Raw genomic sequence first — 21,565 nt, 5'->3', positions numbered from 1 at the left:
GAGATAGACTAAGCTGTTGGCGCTTTTGCTAACAAGCAAAATCCAGTGCCTAGCCACTCCTCAGAGAGTCTAACAAGTCTCCGTAGGACCTCAATGATGCCAATTAGCTGCATCGTCTTCTCGCCATTTTGCGTAGCCTCTAGCAGTGTGCACAAGGGCTATCCAGGAGTTAAAGTCCCTGAAAAGCATGCTTCTCAATTATGTCTTGTATGTTTCATCACAGTTGAATCACCATCTGGACCAGTCCGCTCATTAGCTTTTCCTGTCTGGACAATTTCACGTTTTCCTTTGCCAGCTCTTGTGTCAGTATGACATGTCCAGCGAGGAGACTTGTTTTTATTTTTATTGGTGAACATCATTTGATTTTGTGGTTGTACCAATTTTGATTTAACATAATATTTTTTTCAGATTCAAATTGAGATGTTTCATGCAATTTGAGCTACCGATTTTGATATTAGTTTTTGCTGATATTTCATCACATCAGCTAACACTAATATTAATTAATTAAACTAATATTGATGTTTATTAAATACACTGTTATACACTGCTGTTCAAAAGTTTGGGGTTAGTTAGGTTTTATTTTTAATGTTTTTGAAAGAATCTATTATGTTCAAAAAGGTTACAATTATTTGATCAAAATGAAAACTGTACAGTTGTGAAAATTGTGAAATTAGTTATAAATACTGTTAAAAATTCATTTAAAAATACTGTTCTATTTGAATATATTTTAAAATGGAATTTACTCCTGTGATGATGGCAAAGGTGAATATTTAGCATCATTATTCCAGTCTTCAGCATCACATGATCCTTCAGAAATCATTTTAATATGCTGTATTTATTCTCAAACATTTCTTCTTATTATTATTAATATTGAAAACGGTTGTGCTGCTCAATATATTTTCTTTGGAAACCATGTTAATTTGTTTTTACGTAATTCTTTGAATAGTAAGTTCAAAAGAACAGCATTTATTTGACAAATATTTTGTAACATTGTAAATGCCTTGCTCAAAAGTATTAAATCATATATTCAAACATTTAATTAACACTATGGCAGGTGTTTAAGTATTTATATATTTAGTATGCAAGTTTAAGGATTATTCAAGAAAAATAGTTGTATTATTTATTTATTAATTGTGTGTTATAAAGTCACAAATGTGAGATATAAACTCGCAATTCTGAGAAAGACAGAATTGCGAGAAGTTGCAATTACCTTTTTTATTTCTTTATTCCTTGGTGGAAACAGCTTCCCTACCGAAGTGACACCAGCACAAGTAAATTCATTTTGCTTGTCAAGTTGGCGTGTTTGATACTTTTTTTTTTTTTTTTTTTGTCTCACCAGCCTGTCAGATCAAGTCAAGTCACATTTATTTATAATCCTTTTTACAGATTGTTTAAAAGCAGCTTTAAATTGATGACAGGAAAATAATGCAACAAAGTTTGTTTCGGCTGTACAGCAGCTATAGAACTATAGTTGTAAGAATCAGTAGTTATAAATAGTTAATTTACCTATACAGCGGCTCTGGAGAAATCTGTGATCGTCAGTTCAGTTCTCATACTGAGAACAGTGGTGTCAATGCAGTCAATAATACTGTTGAAAATTAAGTGATGTTATATCCAATCATAAATGGAAAGTAAACAGATATGCTCTGTTTCTGTATGAAAGAACACACTGTACTGTATTTGCTCAGCTGGAGTTTGTTGTAAGGATGTTCTTGCATTACTTGCTTTGAACTGATGGGGGAGTTGTCTTTCCAGTTGTCCCTTTTTTGTTTCAGCAAGCATATTTTATTGCGACATCTGTTCCCTAGTAATGTGTCTTAAGCAACCAACATGATAATCAGTTAAAAAGGAAGTCTCGCCATACTCTCCACAAAGTGTTTAATTTGTACACATTGTGTTTCTGATATGCTAGAGTCAAGTTACAGAAAATTAACAAATTAGGTTCTCGTTTTAAGGGGACTCACATAAATTTTATTCTTTGAGATGATGTCCTGATTTCCTTATAACGGTTATTATGAATTTCCTTCAAAGAAGATAGAGATGCTGTCGTTGTCTCTCTGTGATGGAATGTGCAATTTTTTTTCTTTTGTCATAGAATGATATCTTTATCCAGTATAGCAACAAAGGACATGTTTAATCCAGACAGAAAGATGGTAAACATATATTTAGTCTGTTTCCTTTTAGTACCAAGAATATTCATAAACCACATGTTAGTCATCTCGGTTCATTATAGCCACATCATACATGTTATTGTGTATATGGAATTGTTTTGCATATCTATTATTGTTTTTTTCCATCATAAAATAAAGCTAAATTTCATGTTTAATAATTTACACTTAAAGTGGATGAATAATTGTGTTAAATAATCATGATCTCAGTATTAATCAAAGTAATCATGCCATAATCGAGCAGCCCTGTATTGGTCCTACATATTACTGACTGAAATGTGGCTTTCAAACAATTTTTGAGTATGTGGTCTTTCTCTAATGTAGCTGCATGTGTGAATAGTCAAAGGTGCCTATGGTAAACTACTAATGTAAACAGTGAATGTAAACTGGCAGGACAAAAACATTTGTGTCAAAATATCATATCTGTTCAAACCTTGCATTGTGAATACAACCTAACAGCCTGATATTAAGACTAGCTAACAGACCTGTTAATTATTTTTTCGTTTAATTTGTTTTTGTTCTTTATTACTGACTGTTTACTTGAATAATTATTGTAACAAATGAATGCAATAGCATTTAATTGGGAACTGCTTAAAGGCTACATGTCTGTGTTGCTTTAATTTGTTAATATTTCTCTAAATATTTCACTTTATATATAGGAATGAGTTCAGTAACATATTTGTTTTTGCTGTGGTGTTCCAGTTTCAGTTCCATGATCTTTAAAGTAATTACTATAAACTACTAAATTTTGTGACTGCCGAAACAGTTTGTATTTGTTTGCATTATAATTGCTGATGCAGATTATTTATGGGATCTAGAGCATATTCAATTCCATGAATAATCCCTCTGAGTTTAATTCAGTTGCTATAGAGAAAAGTCTTTATGTTAGTATTCCACAATGCCTTATGTTCTCGAACATGATTTGAAGAGAAGATATGTAGCACACAGTTTTGGTTGCACTGCATGTATTTTACCAGTAAGTAAAAGTTTTAATATACTTTCCTTTCTTTACACTGCATTGCTTTGCATTGCAGTAGTCAAGTGATGGGTATGACCTTGTGAAAAGCACATCAGGCTCCAATCTAGCGTTCTTTCAGGGTCTTATATACCTGACAGGCTCAACTAAAAGTGATTGTCATGCTCAGGAATGGACAGAAGGGATCTGGCTCTGGGCCACCACCACCATGTTTCTCATCTCTCTGTTGGCTCTCTACAGCGCTGCACACTGACCCTCAGCACGACGGCCCTCTACGCCACTTTCCTGATTCTGACTTCTATTTCCTGCCAATTATCTGGATCACCAACATGGCTGTTGTGGAGTAATGACTGTGCCTCGTTCTCTGTGCCGTTAGTGAGCTGTCGTGGCCGATGTGTGTTGCTGTAATGGCTTCTCATGGCCATGGAGGACAGATAGGAGACATTACTAGGAGTGTCTCATTAAATGAGCATGAAATTGAAAGCTGCATCCCATCTGACAAAGAATTTGCACTGAGCTTTTATCTCCAATGACATGTGATTTGGATTTCACTTGCTAATACAAAAGGATAAAATGATTCCTCAGTCTCTTTCATGGAGTTTGTATGTTCAATTGATTTGATTTTCAGAAGTGTCAGAATTGCACAGAAAAGGCACAAAAAAAAAAAAAAAAAAAAAAACACCAAGTACTTTTGAGTACTGTCCTGGATGTTTCATAATATTATTCCAAAAGCCAGAATTTGACAAAAATATCAAGTCACCCATTACCGATGGGGATTTTTTTTTACTGTCCCTGCCAGCATTTTCAGTGTTTAGAGATGAAACGGTATGAAAATTTCATTTTACTATTACAATATTACAATATTGTTAAAATGTGCTGAAAATGTTCAAAAAAATACTGATACTCACTGAAAGTTTTATGCCGAAAAACAACAAATAAAATTAGCATCACTATGCACTTTTAGTTTGCTTAAACATTAAATAATAACATTAACAGTGATGGCTGGATTTTAAACAACCATTTTATTGGTTGTGTGACTTACACCATAAAGCCTCGTTTACACTGCACGCGTGTGCGGCGCGTTACGGCTGCGACGCGGCTACCGGAGCTGATACACGGCCACTCTAGTCAATGCTTGTTTACACCAGCCGCGCCGCGGTGCGTTTGAGAAGCATCCCAGAAGCGGCTCGAAGCGCCGCTTTGCTAAAGATAGCGCCTCGCCTATTTTTGACCGACACAGCGTCCAAGACGCGTGGCTCAAATTCAAAATAAAGTCAAAATAATCACCCTGAGTATACTTCCGCTCATATTTCACATCAATAGGAGGCCAGAAACTGAAGACAAGAGATTTGAAGTTGAAAAACTTGAAATGGAATTTTAAGTGTATTAACTTCATCTATATGGCTACAGCAAAATAAAATATGGCATAGCAATAAACACAATTAAACCGGGCAAAATATAACCATTTAGCCATTAAAAACATGAAAAAAAACAACGTTGGACAGGCAAATCTCGTGGTCTCGTGAATCCAGCCACTTCGCTTCTGAAACGCTTCTGGTGTGAGTTGACCACTCAGAGGACGGAACAAAACCTTGCCGGAGCCGTAACGAGCCACGCGCGTGCTGTGTAAACGAGGCTTCACATGTTATCTACTTACGTTTAGCCTACTACATATTCATATTATGTTTTGACAAAAAAAATGTTCTATAAAATGATAAACCTCACATTTCAGGCTTTAAATATTTTTAATGGAACAAACCAGTCAAAATTGTAAATTATAGGTATTTTATCTGCTCCATAAACAATTCTGCGTAGGCCACCATATTATCTGAATTATTAAGATTTTTTAGAATGCACTTTAGCTTATTTTCCATCTACCAGTTAAAATTTACAACTCAGATTTTCGCATTGGTCTGAACAAAAATGCAGTGACTATCAGCTTGTCTGTCAAGTTATTTTTGCAATAACTTTACCTTTACCATAAAGATAGGAATTTCAAACCTGAAATGTTCTGCACCGTACCTACTTAGGTACCCCTAGGACTGAGACTCAAAAGCATCCCATTATAAATTGACACATAAGGAACGGGAATGTGCAAAATACATATAGCATGTATATTTTTATACATGTACATATTCCTTGAAATGTGCTATAGAGAAGCTTTGAGGTTTGTTTCTTACTTATTTTTCTACACTGCTGAGCTTTTATCTTTTTTATTTCTCTAAATCCATGAATGTTGTCATTTGACATTTGATACATTTGTTTTAATGAAACAGTGTTGTGGATTTGAGTGGTAGACGATCTAGTTTTAAAGGTTGTGTGTCAGTGGTCATTGGACTGGAAAGTTTGCTGCCTACGCCGCAGTTTCGCTGCAGTCTCGATAGCTTGATCATCCTCAGACCTTCCTCAGTCTCTTCATCATTGTCTCTGTTTTGCTTCAGTTAACAGATATCCTGCCACTTTTGCTGCAAAGTTGATTTATGATCTTGTGGTAGACATGTTTAAAAACATCATTTACTGAAAAAAAAAAAAAAAAAGATTTGTTTTGACACAATTTCAACTACTAAAGATCTTTTTTTTTTTTCTCTCTTTTTTCATGTTCATTTGGTTTAAGTAATATTTTTATGTATCTTTTGGCAATCTAAAAGACTTTTGGGTCATTGGGTACCTTTTTATTACCCTAGGAATATTATCTATTATGATGATTGGATCATTTCCTAGTTCATGCTCCAGTTATTGACCTTTTTGAATTTGTCTTTACTGCACCACTGTAAAAATTACTTTAACCTCTGTGCCCGGTTGCATAAAGCACCTTAAGTTTTTCCCTTAAGTATGACACTTAAGGCGTGATTTCCCCTTAACTAAGGGAATGACTTAAGGGTGTTGCATATAATCTCTTAAACTGTTCTCTTAGGTAAGGGAAACCGTTAAGTGTTTAACGACAGCATCCCAGGTTTTGCCGTTAAAAAATTCTACTGTTGCCATGGACACGTTATTTGTTAATACGTATCGTGGTAAGTTTTCACAGAAAACAACATAATATGGATAAGGAAAACAAAAAAGAAAACCAAATATGAAAGAGACGAGAAACTCAAATTGATTGTTTACTCAAAATTGAGATTTCTGCCGTCATTCACTCACCCTGACACCCTCATGTCGTTCCAAACCCATAAGACTTTCATTCATCTTTGGATAACAAATAAAGATATTTTTAATATTCTCTCATCATTTATGTCCGTTTATTGAAAGACATCCATATGATTACGGCTGTGTCGGAAGCTCAAATGTGCGCGCAAGAACCAATGAGGTTTGTTTTTGCGTGTGATGCACGCATGTTTGCGCTTCCGTTGACCATATAAGATAATAAGATATGTTATATTTCATCAATGTTTATGTGAATAAACCGCTAAAGTACAATTTGTCTATCATATAAAGCGGCCGATCGTGGCACGTTATACGACTTGGATTGATCCTGCTCACTCTGTGTAACACTTAAGGTGAAGTTTTACGAACCTTACGATATACTTAGGGAAATGAAGGTTAAGGGGCTTTATGCAACACTTACGCATTACTTAAGTGAAAAATATATACTTAAGGGAAATTCTTAAGGGTTTATGACGTTTCGCCTAAAGAAACCCTTAAGTAACACTTAACGGTTATTTTCTGCAACACCCTTAAGTTTAAGGGAAACATAAGGGTGATCTTAAGGGAAAATTACACTTAAGGTGCTTTATGCAACCGGGCACTGACCCTTAATTTCTTTTTAATTTCTTTTTTTTTTCTTTTTTATAGATGACTGCACGATCCCTGCCAGCGGTACAGTCTGATGAACGACTCCAGCCTCTTTTGAGCCACCTCAGGTAATTGACATCATTAGAAAATGTTCATCTCTTCTGGCATAAAACTATATTGTTTATGGCATTGTGATTATTACAGCTGCTACATGAAAGGCAGGAACTTTATTCAAACATATCTACATGGAGCTTTTCTTTTTCTTTTTCTTTTGTTTCTTTTAAAAATAATTTCGTAGAAAACATTCACACAGTAATCCTTATTGGTTGTTTTGCAATTTCCTTGGCCTACTGAGGACAAATCAAACGGTCCACTCAAGGCTATCCGGCACCCAAAGTGACTCCGACTGCTTTCCTTTATCTCTCGCTTGCTTCCATTCAGTCTATTTCATTAATGGTCTGGGCACAGTCCCATTATGATGCACCAAGTGTTTTCCACAGTTGAACCTGGGCTTGCATTTTGGCTGCAGCATAGCGGGGATACCATTGTAGATAAAAGCTGTGCCTCTCAGTCACTGGACACATCGCCTGCATGGATGACCGTGTCCCTCCATTTGCTCGCAGTGAAGGGAAACAATGGCAGCATTCCCAGCAGTAAATTCATTTGCTTTTTGATGGACTCTGAATGAAAGCATTTAATTGGATGTGTCTTTAGAGGCGACAGTTGTGTCTGCGGAGGATTGGCTTGTAGACTCTTCTACTTTTTGTCAGCACTGGGCAGGCTAGATAAGAGGGTGTGAAGAGCTGGCGTGGAGCTGAACAGTGAGGGAATGTAGAGGAATGGGAGAGCAGGGCCTGGAAATGCTTAATTATTCATACCATCACACGTGGCCTCAGTGGATGTGGCACTGTTTAGTAGGACCAGACCTAAAGGAATCCATTTCTTTATATCAGTCCCTTTTTTGAATGAGCTTCTCGTATAAATTTCAAATGTTGTGTAGTATTTGCCATCATCGTAATTTCACTATTTCTGTTACTGGATTTCAGTGGATCCAGCAGAACATTCTATGAAATGACAGGGTCGCATAATTATTTACTTTTTTCTATTTATATTTAAAAAGAGCATCACTGTGAGAATCAATGAGAGTAATTTAATTACTATTTTAATTAATACTATTTATTAATTTTTTGTCATCTAACCATTAAAATGGAGTCCAAAAAAATTAAAATGGAAAAAAACAGAATTTGGAAAAAAATAAAATGGATTTCATAGGGCCCTAAAACTTAAATAAACATTCTGACTGAATAAACAGTCATGAATGAACATATAGGAAATAAAAACCTTGAATTGAATTCTCAGGTTGATGCTCAGGAATTCTCCAGCATGGCCACCATATGCAACTTTTAACAAGATCCCCTCATTTAAAACTCCCTAAATTGTATTAACATTTACTATATAACTTTTATTTCACTAATAAAATAGGGCAAAATTATTGCATTAATTATTTTGCGATTTAATTTTATTTATTTTTTTCAGTTTAACATGTTAAATATATTTAACACAATTAAAGCTGTCATCCTTTGGTTGCACTACAGTCTATGATCACACTAACATTCATTCAAGTGCTATTAAACCAAGTGTGATAAGACTAAAAATAAAGAACTCAATTCTACTGGTGGCGCAGTCTGTGAAGCGGATAAATGCTGCATAGAAGCGGATAGAATGCTGCTTTGCCTGCCAGTGCCACATTGAGTTGTCTTTTGCACTTGAGCGGACAAAAACACACATAATTATGTAAAAATTCCCTTTTTTGCTGAGTATCCTTGTTAGCACAGTCTTAAATAAGTTAAAGTGTTAAATGAACATAAAGAATTGTGAGAAAATAGGATGTCAGATCCAAGTCATGTGTGTCAGGTCTTAAAGTGACATTTAGTATCATTAGTGTTAATCTAAGAACAAAAGACAAGTGAAGATCACTCACTGCTCTTGACTGAATAACCTTTTGTAGCTTTAATAAGGATTAATCTATATTCAATTTATAATTTATGCAGTGAAGACTGTGCAGTGTTTGATTATTCAATTTCTGTTTACCTGTTAGACCTACCTGAAAATCTTAAAACACTGTTTAGATTTTAGCAGGGCAGGTCAAACTCTGAATCTGCCTGACTGGGCCAGTAGAAAAAAAACCTTAGTGACATTTCTTAAAATGGGTTAATGTGAAGATTGTATTAAATTCTTTTAAATTAAAAGTTTTTATTTTATATTATATTTAGTTTATATTTTTAAATCCTATTAAATGTTAAAAATGATAGCTTTCATTTATACTGAAATGTTGAATGGCTCTATTTAATGGCTAAAATTGAGGGAAAAAAATCCATTTAATAGAGACATCTGTATCAGTACTGATATCGGTGATACTGGCCTTCATTCATAGTGCTTAGTAAAAAGATGCCATTAAACATGTATTTAAAATATACAGTCTATGTTGTTTCTACATTATTTTGGAGGTTCAATGTAAAAGTGTTACAAAATAAAAATATATTAAACTTTAATGTTAATTGTGAATAATCACAATTAATTACAGAAAAATGTGCGATAAATTAGTTATTTGTTTAATCGATTGACAGCACTATAATAAACATCTAAATAATTACAGCTATGTGGAAATCAATTATCTCACTAGAGAAGTTCTGTGTAAATGCTTAGATAAAAACAACATTCTGTCAGCAGGTATTTCGTAATATAGACTGAAAAAAACAAAAACATTATTAATAATTCTGATAACATGCCAGATGAAGTCTCTTCACTCTTTAGCCTAATAAACAACACACAAACCTTGTATGCCTGTGTTTTTTTTACTCAGGTGGTTTAAATGTTTCATTTGTTTTTTTGTTTTTTTTTAAATTGTGAGAATTATTTTTACATGCTTTATTTGTTACCTGTTTGTTTACCTGGTCAAAGCTTTTATTTAAAGAAGTCACTTTAGTGACTGCACTTTTTATTTTTTATTTTTTGCACTCTTTCAGACTCCTCTTTTTTTTATGTAGAAGTGTTTTTTGTATGCAAGGATGGAGTGAAATTACAGAAATTACAATATTGAGAAGTGTTAAATCAAACCAGTTTTAGTTCAGTGCTGTTATAATTGTGATAAACAAATACAACAATAAATAAGTATCGTTTATGTTGTATATCAGTTATCGGGCATGTAAACATGCAAACAATCAGTATTGGTTTAAAAAAAAAAAAATAGGCAGATTTCTAATTTTAAAATGTAGTTTTACATTGTGCTGATTGCTGAAAATTTCTCCAGTCTTTAGTGTCACATGATCCTTCAGAAATCATTCAAATATGCTGATTATCATCAATGTTAAAACAGTTGTGCTGCTTAATATTGTTGTGAAAACTTGAAATATTTTTTTTTCAGGATTCTATGATTAATATAAAGTTCAAAAGAATAGCATTTATTTGAAATGATAATGACTTTTACAATACTACAACAAAATAAAATCTCTGTTTTGATAAAGTCATTAATTATTAATACTACAAAAATCATCAATACTACATTGGGTCCTAAATAGAGGATCTTTAATGTTTTGGGAATTCAAAAGTCTAGTACTTTTTCTTCTGTATAATGAAAGTAAGATAAGGGCACAGTCATCTTTGAGGGAAACTTCAAATTTACCAAAATGCGCTACAGTGTATATACATTGTTGTGTTTATAAATATATATATATATATATATATATATATATATATATATATATATATATATATATATATATATATATATATATGTGTGTGTTCCTTCAACAAAATTGCCTTCAACTTAGATTCATAGATTTTCTGGCATTGTTAAGCAAGTGCCAGGTCTGTGTCTTGCAGAATCTGTAGTGTTTCAAGGTATGCCTTTCGCTTTGCAGTGTTTTATGTTCCTTTACCAAAACAGGAATCCATTTGAATATGTTTGTTAGTCAGTTTTCTACTCTGACCTTGTGATTTCCACTGTGATTGGCTCTCAACATTTGTTCACTTATTCTTTGTTGTAGCCATGCCTATGTGGGTCAGGACTATAGCATTCAGAAGAACATCGGGAAAATTTCTCTGGAGCAGATTGATGGAGTAAGTACTTAAGTTATATATATATAAATATATATATATATGTATATGTATATATATGTATATGTGTATATATATATATATATATGTATATAAAATAATTTTTATATATATATATAAGATTTATTGAGTCTCAGTAGCCTGTACCACTGCTTGCTTTATATTTGGCACTTGTGATCATGTTGAAGTTTTCCTTTTCCTGAATTCTCAAGTTACTAGGACATTGAGCATGTCCTACTTTGGTGGTTGAAGTGCATGTGCACAGATGTTTCTAGGGAAGAGAGCTGTCTGTTGAACGATCTGCTCTGTGTGTGTGTGTGTCTGTATTGTGTATGTCATCTCAGGGCCAGTTGCTGTTCCAATTAAGTGGCTCATCAGCACATGCAAATTTTGTCCTTCATTTTTTGCTTTTATTTGAACATTATCGGCTGCATTGAAATCTCTTGTAATTAAAGCCTTTGCGTTGGCTTTTTTAATCTATGCCTCTGTTTTGAATCCTCATATCAGTACTTTACCACATCCTAACCAGGTGCGATAAAGCAATTCCATTTAAATGTGAGTTTTTGTCCTAATCATTTGTGACACATAATTGTACATTGACAATTTCTCTTGATTGACTGCAATTGTGTCACGGTTGTTTCATGTTCACAGTGGACCTTTGATCCTTGTTTTTGTTGTCTATTAGGTGATTGATAGCTGCACATCAAAATTGGTTAATTTATAAAATGAGCCATTTTTCTTTTCTTTACTTCGACCAGCTCTCGGGCAAGTCCTTTCCTCTGTGTATGAGGCATCTCCACAAGGCACTGAGAGAGAACCACCACCTGCGGCATGGTGGCCGCATGCAGTACGGCCTCTTCCTCAAGGGCATTGGTCTTACTCTGGAACAGGCCCTGCAGTTCTGGAGGTCAGAGTTTGTCAAAGGGAAAGTTGATGCAGACAAGGTAACTCTTCAACTTCAGCTCATACTTCACATTGTCCTGGTTTTCCACAGACTTACTTTAGTTCAATATTTTTCTGTGTGTAGCAGTTGTTTTTTTCTTGTGCTTTTGATTCTGCTAATGTCATTCTCTTCTTCATCCCTCAATAACTCTTGAGAGGGTCACCCAAATGAATAAGGAAGATATTTGAAGGCCAAGTTATTCAGCTCTCTTTCTGATGCTGGAGATAATTTGCCACCCTTCCATCATGTCTTTAATTACAATTCTAGAGGAACGCGCAAGATCTTATTTTTTTGCCCATGGTACATTAAACAAGAAAATTACACTCCCAATCTTAAGCTGATGTTTCCCTCCTCCCTGTGCTCTGCAAATGAATGTTTATTCCCAACTGATGCTTAATCGAGGAGAAACAAATGAATTTTCACGTCCTTACCTGAGAATGGCTGCCCTATTGGGCAAGCTTTTGATACAATCATCAGTCTCACGAGAGCTCAGTACTAGCTCAGAATCACCTATTACACACTGAAGTTCTCTCTGGCTTCTCCTGCTGTTCTAGAACTTCCAATTCTCCTATTTCTACTGGGATCATAGTCACTTAGATATTGTCTTTTTTTTTTCAGGAATGCACCAATATGACACACTTGGGCTGATAACAACCGATAATCAGACATAAATGTAATCCATATGATTCAGGCTGCTTCGGAAGCTCAATCATGCGTGTTTGATGTGCAAGAACCAATGAGGATTGTTCTTGTTTGAGCTTCTGTTGACCATATTTGGTATGCGATATGTAATTTGGTCAATGTTTATATGAATAAATGCCTAAATTTAATTCTGTCATATAAAGTGGCCGATCGTTTCTCAATAGAAGATTGGATTAAACTTGCTCATTCCACGTAACACTTAAGGTGAAGTTTTTCAAGCCTTATGGTAAACAGTCAAGAGGCTTTATGCAACACTTTTTTTTTTTTTTAAACGATTAAGTCAAAAATAGACATTCTAAGGGGAATAGACAATCTTAAAATATCTTAAAATATGTCAGTGCCATTGATTTGTCTCAAGATGCACACCAGTGATGTTTTTTTCTAGTGTACGTTTATAAAAGCTACTTCAATATCCTAATTGAACTAAGGCCTAATCCTGGCTTAGGCTAAGCCCTGTCTGTGAAACCAGGCCTTAAGGTGCTTTATGCAACTGAGCAATGGTCCATGGTCCTTGGTCCTCATGGGTCCTTGTTCTTCTGGTGTTAATTTGTTCAGGTCGTAAAAAAAGGTCTTAAATTTGATTGAGAATTTGAGCATTGAGAATTTGTGCCTAAATGTTTTCCTAAACGTTTTCCGTCCCCCCATAACAGGATTTATTAGACAGTATTCGTGTCAGCAGCAGTAGAATACACAATTGATCTACTTTTGTGCACGTGTATGACAGTCCAAGAAATTTAAAATGACGGAGCGTTGCTAAGCACTGACATATTTTTTGTATCAATGGCAGAACTTCAAGGGAAACCTCCTGAAACTCCCTAAATCTTTGCTTGTTTGGATGCTTTGGAAAAATGTAAAGTATTCATGACCATTACAGGACAGCATTCTGTTATGAATGTAGTTCAGTGATGCAGATTATACTACACATCATCTATACTTCAATATTACCAGTTAATATTCAGTACATTTTTGGCAAGATGATCCAATTGTACCACCACAATGGGTGCAAACAAACACCCTGAAATGGTTTTTGCCATGTTCTGATGAATGCATTATTCATGGGTAGATGCACAGTGAGTGAAATACAGCCCCAGCCTGTGTGTTGAACAATACATTGCTTGCGACAACCTGATAGTTTTTGATTCGTCTGCAATTTAGGTGAATATCAGCTTCTAAAGAAATCTAAAACTATTAAGCCGCACAATGGATCTGTCCATTTCTGCATTCATTTGGTCACAGATGAATGGTGGTCAATATTCTGTGACATAATTGTACAGCAAAACGAGAGAATAAATTGGGTAATTTTCAGCAGAATGGTGCTTTTTTGCATTTTGGAGGAAATAAGATGTCAGTTTACTTTGAAAAAGCAATGAAAGAAGATCAAGAGGGACAGACAAGATGGGAAATGTATTACCAAGCACCTCTGCCAAACAAAGACCACAAATAATCGCAAAGAATATACCACATATAGCTGGACTTTAGTCATTTAGAGTAAATTGTTAAATGGTAATATTTAGTCAACAAGTCATATTGACTTTTGACATTTTTTGAAAACTGTGAATCTTTTTTCAAGTGTTCATATCACCTCAAAGGAAATTTTTAGAAAATAACTGAAATAAGTTTCTTCAAATGTTAACTCTATTGGCAAGATGAAATTGAGTGCAGCAGTTCCCATCTTTCCCACTTTTTCAGCAGACTTGGTTCTGGAAATATTTTTCCAGAACCACAGAGGTGTTATGAAAAGAGGATGCAAAGTCCTTACTGGTTCACAGATCTTGTTACATTTTTGTACTGTGGATTATATTTTGATAAACACTTTTGAGGAGGCACTGCCTCCCTTGCCTCCTTGGAAGAAACATTATTGGTTAAAACTTTATAAGCCATGAACCAAACCAGTCAGCTACAAGGTGAATCACAACATTACGAACTTTGATTTAACGCAAAGAATATTTGAAAAGAAAACACAAGAAAAGTACAAGGCTGTGTACTTAACATCTTTAATGAAAGAAAGAACTACAATCTCATTAAGCCAAATGACATGCAAATGACTTGATCAAATTAGAAACGATGGAGCAATATGAAAATATTCATTTAAGATGATAATTTTTAGATAGTTAACACTATATTGCATATACACAAGGAATTCTGCTGTTAAACTATTTTTTTTTTTTTTTTTAAAGTAGAAATAATGTAGACTGATGGCTTCAACAAAAGCATATGACATTGATTAACAACCTCAGAGCTCATAGCAGGTTATCTTTGGTATTGTTAAAAATCAGTTCCCGTATTGAGAATATGAATGGGATTTTTACTTCCAGAACTGCTGCATATACCCACTGTATTGCATACATACTGTCTAAATTCATTAGATTTTTAAAATTCATTTTTATTGACCTCTACACACCCTTTTTTGGTCCCATTCCAGTATGTAGATGAAGTCAGTGGACAAATGCCACCCTACATGTAAAGACCAGTGCCCCCATGCAAAGCAATTACATTTTCTTCTGATATAATGCCCTGGAGCTGTGTATTCAAGCGCTATCCCAGTTCTTGCTGCTTCGCTTCCACACTTGCCTCCACAGCAGTAGCTTAAAATAGGACTCGCAGGACAAGAATGGTTAGCAGTCGTCGGCCTTCAGAAAATCTAAATCCAGGCCAATTTTGTTATATTAGAAGTGCTGTGGCACAAGACCATCTGAAATATCTGTGCTCAGTCGAGCGGAAAAATCTAATATTCATATCCTGTGTGCCTTGTTCTTTGTTTTTGTCCTTGCTCTTAACATGTTCCCTGAAGCAAAATTCAAGTACAGATATAGTGAGCGTGGAAATGAATGAGTAAATTTGAATGGGCATGCTAAAGTAGTTTAACCCTGCGACGGACTGTCCATCCATTCAGGATGTTTCACTGCCTGCAGCCTGAGTCGCTCTGATAGGATCCAGCATCCCTGTGTCCCTACATAGAAAAATAACTTTTATTCAGCAAGGATGCATTAAAAAGACATTTGCATTTCTTTATTTTTTTCTTTTAAAATAAATTAAATAATTTTTACAAATAAATGTTATTTTAAACTTTCCAAGAAGCATGAGAAAGCACTGTTTCCACAAAAATATTAAAGGATTAGTTCACCCAAAAATGAAATTTCTGTCATGAATTACTCAACCTCATGTCGTTCCAAACCCGTAAGACCTTCGTTCATCTTTGTAACACAAATTAAGATAAATTTGATTAAATCAGAGAGGTTTTTTCTATCCCCATAGAAAGCAACATAATTGCAAGGTCCAGAAAAGTAGTAAAGACATCATTAAAATGTAGCTGTGTCGCCCACATGTAGCTATGTGGGTGCTCCATCATTTTTCTCTCATTTGGCCAAAATATCATGTTATAAAAAGATGAATAATGACTAATGAGACAGTATTGGCTATGATGATTCAACGGCAAAACTAAGACACTCTTCTCCACTCCTCAAATACATAAAAGATTAGCCTTTATTTACAGTATGCGGCACTTCATACGTGAATCATGAAGCAGGTGGAGTTAGGAGGTTTTAGGATCCAGTGGAGTTACAATATTTAGTCACAAGCCATTTTAATACTTTTAATTGGTTAAATATTTGCAAAATCCACAGACAGAAGTAAAGGGTGGACCAATAGTAATCATTTATGAAAAAAAGAAAAGAAAAAGATAGGTTTCTGCCCAACAGTGCTGATATTTTAAATGTTATTAATTCATAAAATAATTGTCTTACAGAGTTTTAGCATTAGAATGAAATAATAATAATAATAATAATAAAATATTTTCCCTCATTGTAATTGGCCCCCCCTTGGACATGCAAGCATAGGCAGGTGCCTAGAATGCCTATGCATAAATCCAGCCCTATGCACAAATGTTTTTAACATTGATATTAATAAAAATGTGTCTTGAGCATCAAATCAGAATATTCTAATGATTTTTGAAGTGTGACACTGAAGACTGGAGTAATGACGTAAAAAAAAAAACTTTTTTTGTTAATATTGGATATTGTGCTATCTCATTTCTTCTGTTTCTATATTTAGATGACTTTTGCTGTCATTTAACACTCACTTAAAAAGGTTATAACACCACTGTTAAATGTAATCTTTAGCAAAGTCCAAAATATAAATTTTTGCACTATACATTATTTTGTGATGCCTAAATTCACTCATAGCATTTTAAATGATTTTTAGTGCTTTATATTTTTTATGTATTAAGACAAATTGTAGATTTTTTTATTTTTTATTACTACTTTAATGGTGCAAATTGTTCATCTTTTTGGAAACAGTCTTTGTGTAAGAAAGAACCCTTCACAGTGTGCTGCCTCTGCTTAAATTTGAAGCAGCTCTCTTAAGCATTTGCCATGCTGCACTGCCAGCACCAAACATGCTTGAGTTCAAAGAGGTGCTTTTACTTTTACTACTGCTAAGCCACTTTCACAGACTCAAAAGCAGTCAGACGGTGTCCATTTACAAATATTCCTTCTCTTAGCCGCCAACCATTCCTCTGGAAGAAGTCAGGAGGTGAAAAAATAAATAAATAAAAGAACGCATCCAGACAAACACATTCTCTGGTGGTCACGCACCGCCACTCGCTAAAGTGCCCCATTTCCAGGGTGGCTGCGTCCCCCTCAGTCTGCCCTCTCAGGTGGAACTCAGTCCACCCACTCACAACAAACACAGCCTTCCTTACGAACCAGCTGATGGTGGAGTCGGTGGGATGCAGGTCGCAGCTCTGTGAGTGATGTATTCAAGGTGTCAAGGATATCAGACGGCACAAACCCCCCCCATTAGCATTCCACTTTCACTAGCAAATAAATAAACGTTGCAACATTTCAGTCTGGACCACTTGTTTTGATTTGGTAGTGGGTGTGGGTGGTCGCAGATAACATCCTGAAGACTAATCAATGCATTTCTTTATGAAGGAGTTGATTCAGTGTTTTGCCTTTCACAGCTTTCTGTTCTGTTCTGCTTTGGCGTGCATAAAGGGATGCTGCCATTTAGGACTTAATGTTCAGATACGCTTCTCGTTAGCGGTTGCTGTACGCTGTATATACAGTTCAGCTTTTATGCACCCTGATGAATAAAAAAAGCACTGGTTTTTTTGCCCTTTTAGTCCAGGGTTAATAATATGCAGTATGTTGCTTTGCTCTTCAGTTGACAGAAAAGCAATAGTAATCATAATAAATAAAGATGAGGATAATTATTATAGTACAAGCAACTTTGTATTCACCTGACAGCATTCTGCATGCAGCACCAAATGGTTTACATGCAAAATATTGTCACGAGTCATTGATTTTTGGATGAATAAATTACTGTTTACCCTGCGGCTGATCCGTCTGATTGCTGCATGGAACCCTGATGGCACCTGCTACATATCTGTGCCATGGACTTTGTTTGGTGTCTCATTCATGCAGAGGGCCAGGGCTGGCTGAGGGCAGGCAGCTATGGCCTTCCATGCTCCTCTCTGGCTAAATGGTTGCTGTTAACACTCATTTTGATTGAGTGAGCACAATGTGGTGCACCAGGGTGACGCTCATTAGGCTTGCTCACACATATCCACTCTCCACTGCCGAGGGATATTTCTTGAGCACAAGATATTCTACTATTTAGCCATGAGGAAGAGTCTGGACATATTTATGTGGCTTTACTGGCTTACAATGTGTGTATATAAACTATATTTGTCATATTTAAGGTCTCTTCATGCCAACACAGATGTTCAGAATTAAAATCTGGTTCAATTTTTGCATGCGATTTGTCTGTTCCTATCAATACATGAAACGGCAGATGACCTGAATGCAATTCAGTCTAATGGCAGGCGTTGCTGACGGTGCGTAAAAACTATTCTTGTCGCTTCATAACATTAAGGTTGAACCATTCAGCGCTTTCAGTACCTTTCTGGGCGTTTGAAAGTGTAACTTAACTTGCTCTCAATGCAGGCCTCACTGAGCCATCGGATTTTATCAAAAATAACTTAATTTGTTTTCCAAAGATATCTTAGGGGTTTGGAACGACTTGAGGGTGTGTAATTAATTACAGAATTTTCATTTTTGGGTGAACTAACCTATTAACAGCTGTTCATTCAAATTTAAATGTTTTTCTCGATGAAAATTTGTATTGGTGTATTGGTGTGAACAGGCCTTTACATTTGTTTGCCTTTGCAAAACATCTCTCTGATACTAAAATTGTTGTGAATGATTACCAGGGTGTTGCTATGCAGTTTCTGGGGTATTTTTGGTGTTTTTAGTGTGTTTCTATGTGGTTTTTAATGTATTCGGGGTGGTTACTCAGTAGCCCAAGGTCCTGTGATTATTCCGGTCTCTAGATATATGTTTGGGTCCAGTTTTTAATGTGATTTCAAAATGGGTAAGGCTATCCTGTGTGATGCCACAGAAATCATCTAAACTTGACAAAAAAGGACAGAAACTTAGATTTACATGCAAAAATCTCATGGCTTTACTGCATTGAACTTGGTTAGGATACAGAGTTATTATTATAAGGATGTTGTTTTTGTTTTAATGATCCCCTGTTAAGTATGATTAAAGAACTGTCCTTCATTATATGGATTTATTTAATTAATTAAGTAACCTAATTGAAATATTCATCCCCTCACTAATTAGCAAGTTTTAAGTAGGTTTGTATTTTATTCAACAAACTTCAAAGAGGAAGGAACAACTTTAAGATTTAAAACAAGCTTTTGTTTTTCTCTGCACATCTTCTGTCTTCTGATTATAGACTTTAATCAATAACAAAAAGCTTTTGCCGTGAATAATCCAGCCACGAGTTGCTTTAAGGAGGTGTAACATTTAAAATAATTACATAGCAGGTCATCTCGATTCTCTCTAAAGTACATCGTAGTAATTTTTAGTCTTTACACAGCGCTGAATCATTTAACATTCACATGGGGTGAATAATCTTCTTTAAAAGAACATTAGCATTCAAAATATTCCACGAAAAGACAAAGGTAATTACGATACGTTTGAGCATTTTGCCAGTAACCTTTAATGCACATGAATCACTTTTGGCTTACTCACCCATGCTGAGGGGCGCTTGAAGGATGAATGCTGGGAGCGGGGAATTTCGCACCTCCCTATTTCTCTTTAATTGAACCATGAAGCCTTTTTATTATTCTCCACCAGTGTCCTTAGTACCAGAAAGTCCAGCTTGTGGTTTTTGTGAAACGGGAACAATATCAAAGCCGCAGATTGGCTTTGACACTTGTGGGTAATTTCTATCCTGCAGAAATTTGATTGTATTGTTTTTGAGTTAAACCTGTTTATTGTAATCATAAAACACAAGAAATCCTGTGACCACAGGTATCATTGACTCTCAGATTGTGGTTTGCATCGAGATGTTTTTTTTAGGAATAATGAGAATCTTTCTCAGACCTGTCTCTGTGCCTCTTTATGTTCTCGCATTCTTTTCCTCACCTCCGTCTCTTAATGTTTCCCTCAGGGAGACTGAGGAGCATAATTTATGGAAAAAATTTGATTCCCCTTCCTAGTGTCAAAAAGGCAACTGCTCTACAAGGAACTGTGATGGTGACAAAAATGGCTGTGTTGTTTACCGGTCTGGTTGTCTGAACCCCCCCAACAGCTGCCTGTTTAATTAGAGTGCTGGGCCCCCAAGGGACCCGCAACTCCTCCTGCACGCTGTATGGAGAAAACCAGACCCCCTCAATCACTCAGGCCCCTAACTGTTCATGCTGTTTACTCAGCCAACTCTGCACGTGCAACAATAACTTTAACAGTGCTAATTGACAGAAAAAAGCCATTGAGTAACAGAGGAACATGCAGGACAGGAACTGTGAAGACACATCATTATGCATGCATTAAAGGACAGTTATTGGTTAGGATGTTATTCTTTTCTTTCCCTGCAAGTGATCACAGGCCTTGAAACTGTTGAAAAGTTTGGGAGCAGTAAGATTTTTTTTTATATATATTTATATATATTTTTTTAAATGGTAGGGCTACAATACGACAAAAATGGGTTATGGGATATTTAATGATTGATTAATGTTGATTCATAGAATAGAAATTATTTTTTGTGTTTGTGAAAGCGGCATTTCATATTATGGCTATACAGATAAAACAAGCCAAGAACCATGTGGCCCAACTGGAACATGATTCGACACCCATTTTAGTTTACATTAAAAACAAAATGGTTATTCAAAATGGCAATAAATTATATACAGAAAATGAGCACAGAACAATTCTCATCACTGAACCATTTATAACTTTAGCGCTAATTTTGCACTCTTGCAAAAACTACCATTATAATCACTGAAGCTGTCTACTCTGCAGAATGAATCTCTTGCCTGTATTGGATCTGGGCTTTGTTTTTTATAATGAGAAAATTTGTGAGTGCAGAATTCACTGTGCACGCACTGAACAAAACCCCAGCTTTTTCAGCAATGACTAATCTAAATGCCTCTGATTGGCCATCACATTCATAAGCTCAACAGAAACACATGTGATTAGTGTGATATACACACACTCACACACAGTATCATACAATAAGACAAACAACAATTGTATGGGACAGCAAAACAATTGCAATTGTGCACTTTAATTAAGTACAGCAATAGTATATCTATGGCACTTTAGCCATGATTGTCATTGAGATTCAGAGCTAGTCCCAACCTCTCTTTTCATCTGGGTTTGTGCCTAATGCTTCTGCCGAGATATCCATCTTTTGAACTCACATTTTGTCTTCCTGTTCCTTTTATAGAGCAATCTTAAGAAATTGTAGTGGTTTTCACTCCTTTCCACACTCTATTCCTTAAGAATATAAAGCATTGCTTTTTGTCAGAGATATGAAATTCTGATTGTATCACCCTGAGCAGTTATTTTGGACTTCAATAGGTTTATGTACATTTTTCACTGTTGTCATCCCTGTGATACATTTTACATTTTCACGGAT

General features: G+C 35.3%; 1 protein-coding gene across 1 annotated transcript in view; it reads left to right on the top strand.

The window, feature by feature from the left end:
- prim2 (DNA primase subunit 2) overlaps positions 1 to 21,565 on the top strand; it is a 63,433-nt gene that overhangs the window by 25,700 nt on the left and 16,168 nt on the right. The window contains exons 8-10 of the mRNA XM_067385244.1: positions 6,937 to 7,004; positions 10,923 to 10,995; positions 11,751 to 11,936. Coding sequence (XP_067241345.1) covers positions 6,937 to 7,004; positions 10,923 to 10,995; positions 11,751 to 11,936 — 327 coding nt within the window. The remainder of the gene's footprint in view (positions 1 to 6,936; positions 7,005 to 10,922; positions 10,996 to 11,750; positions 11,937 to 21,565) is intronic.

Source organism: Chanodichthys erythropterus, chromosome 5, assembly GCF_024489055.1.
Source record: "Chanodichthys erythropterus isolate Z2021 chromosome 5, ASM2448905v1, whole genome shotgun sequence".
In the NCBI taxonomy this organism is placed as follows: Eukaryota; Metazoa; Chordata; class Actinopteri; order Cypriniformes; family Xenocyprididae; genus Chanodichthys; species Chanodichthys erythropterus.
This window is presented reverse-complemented; position numbering and strand designations above follow the sequence as displayed.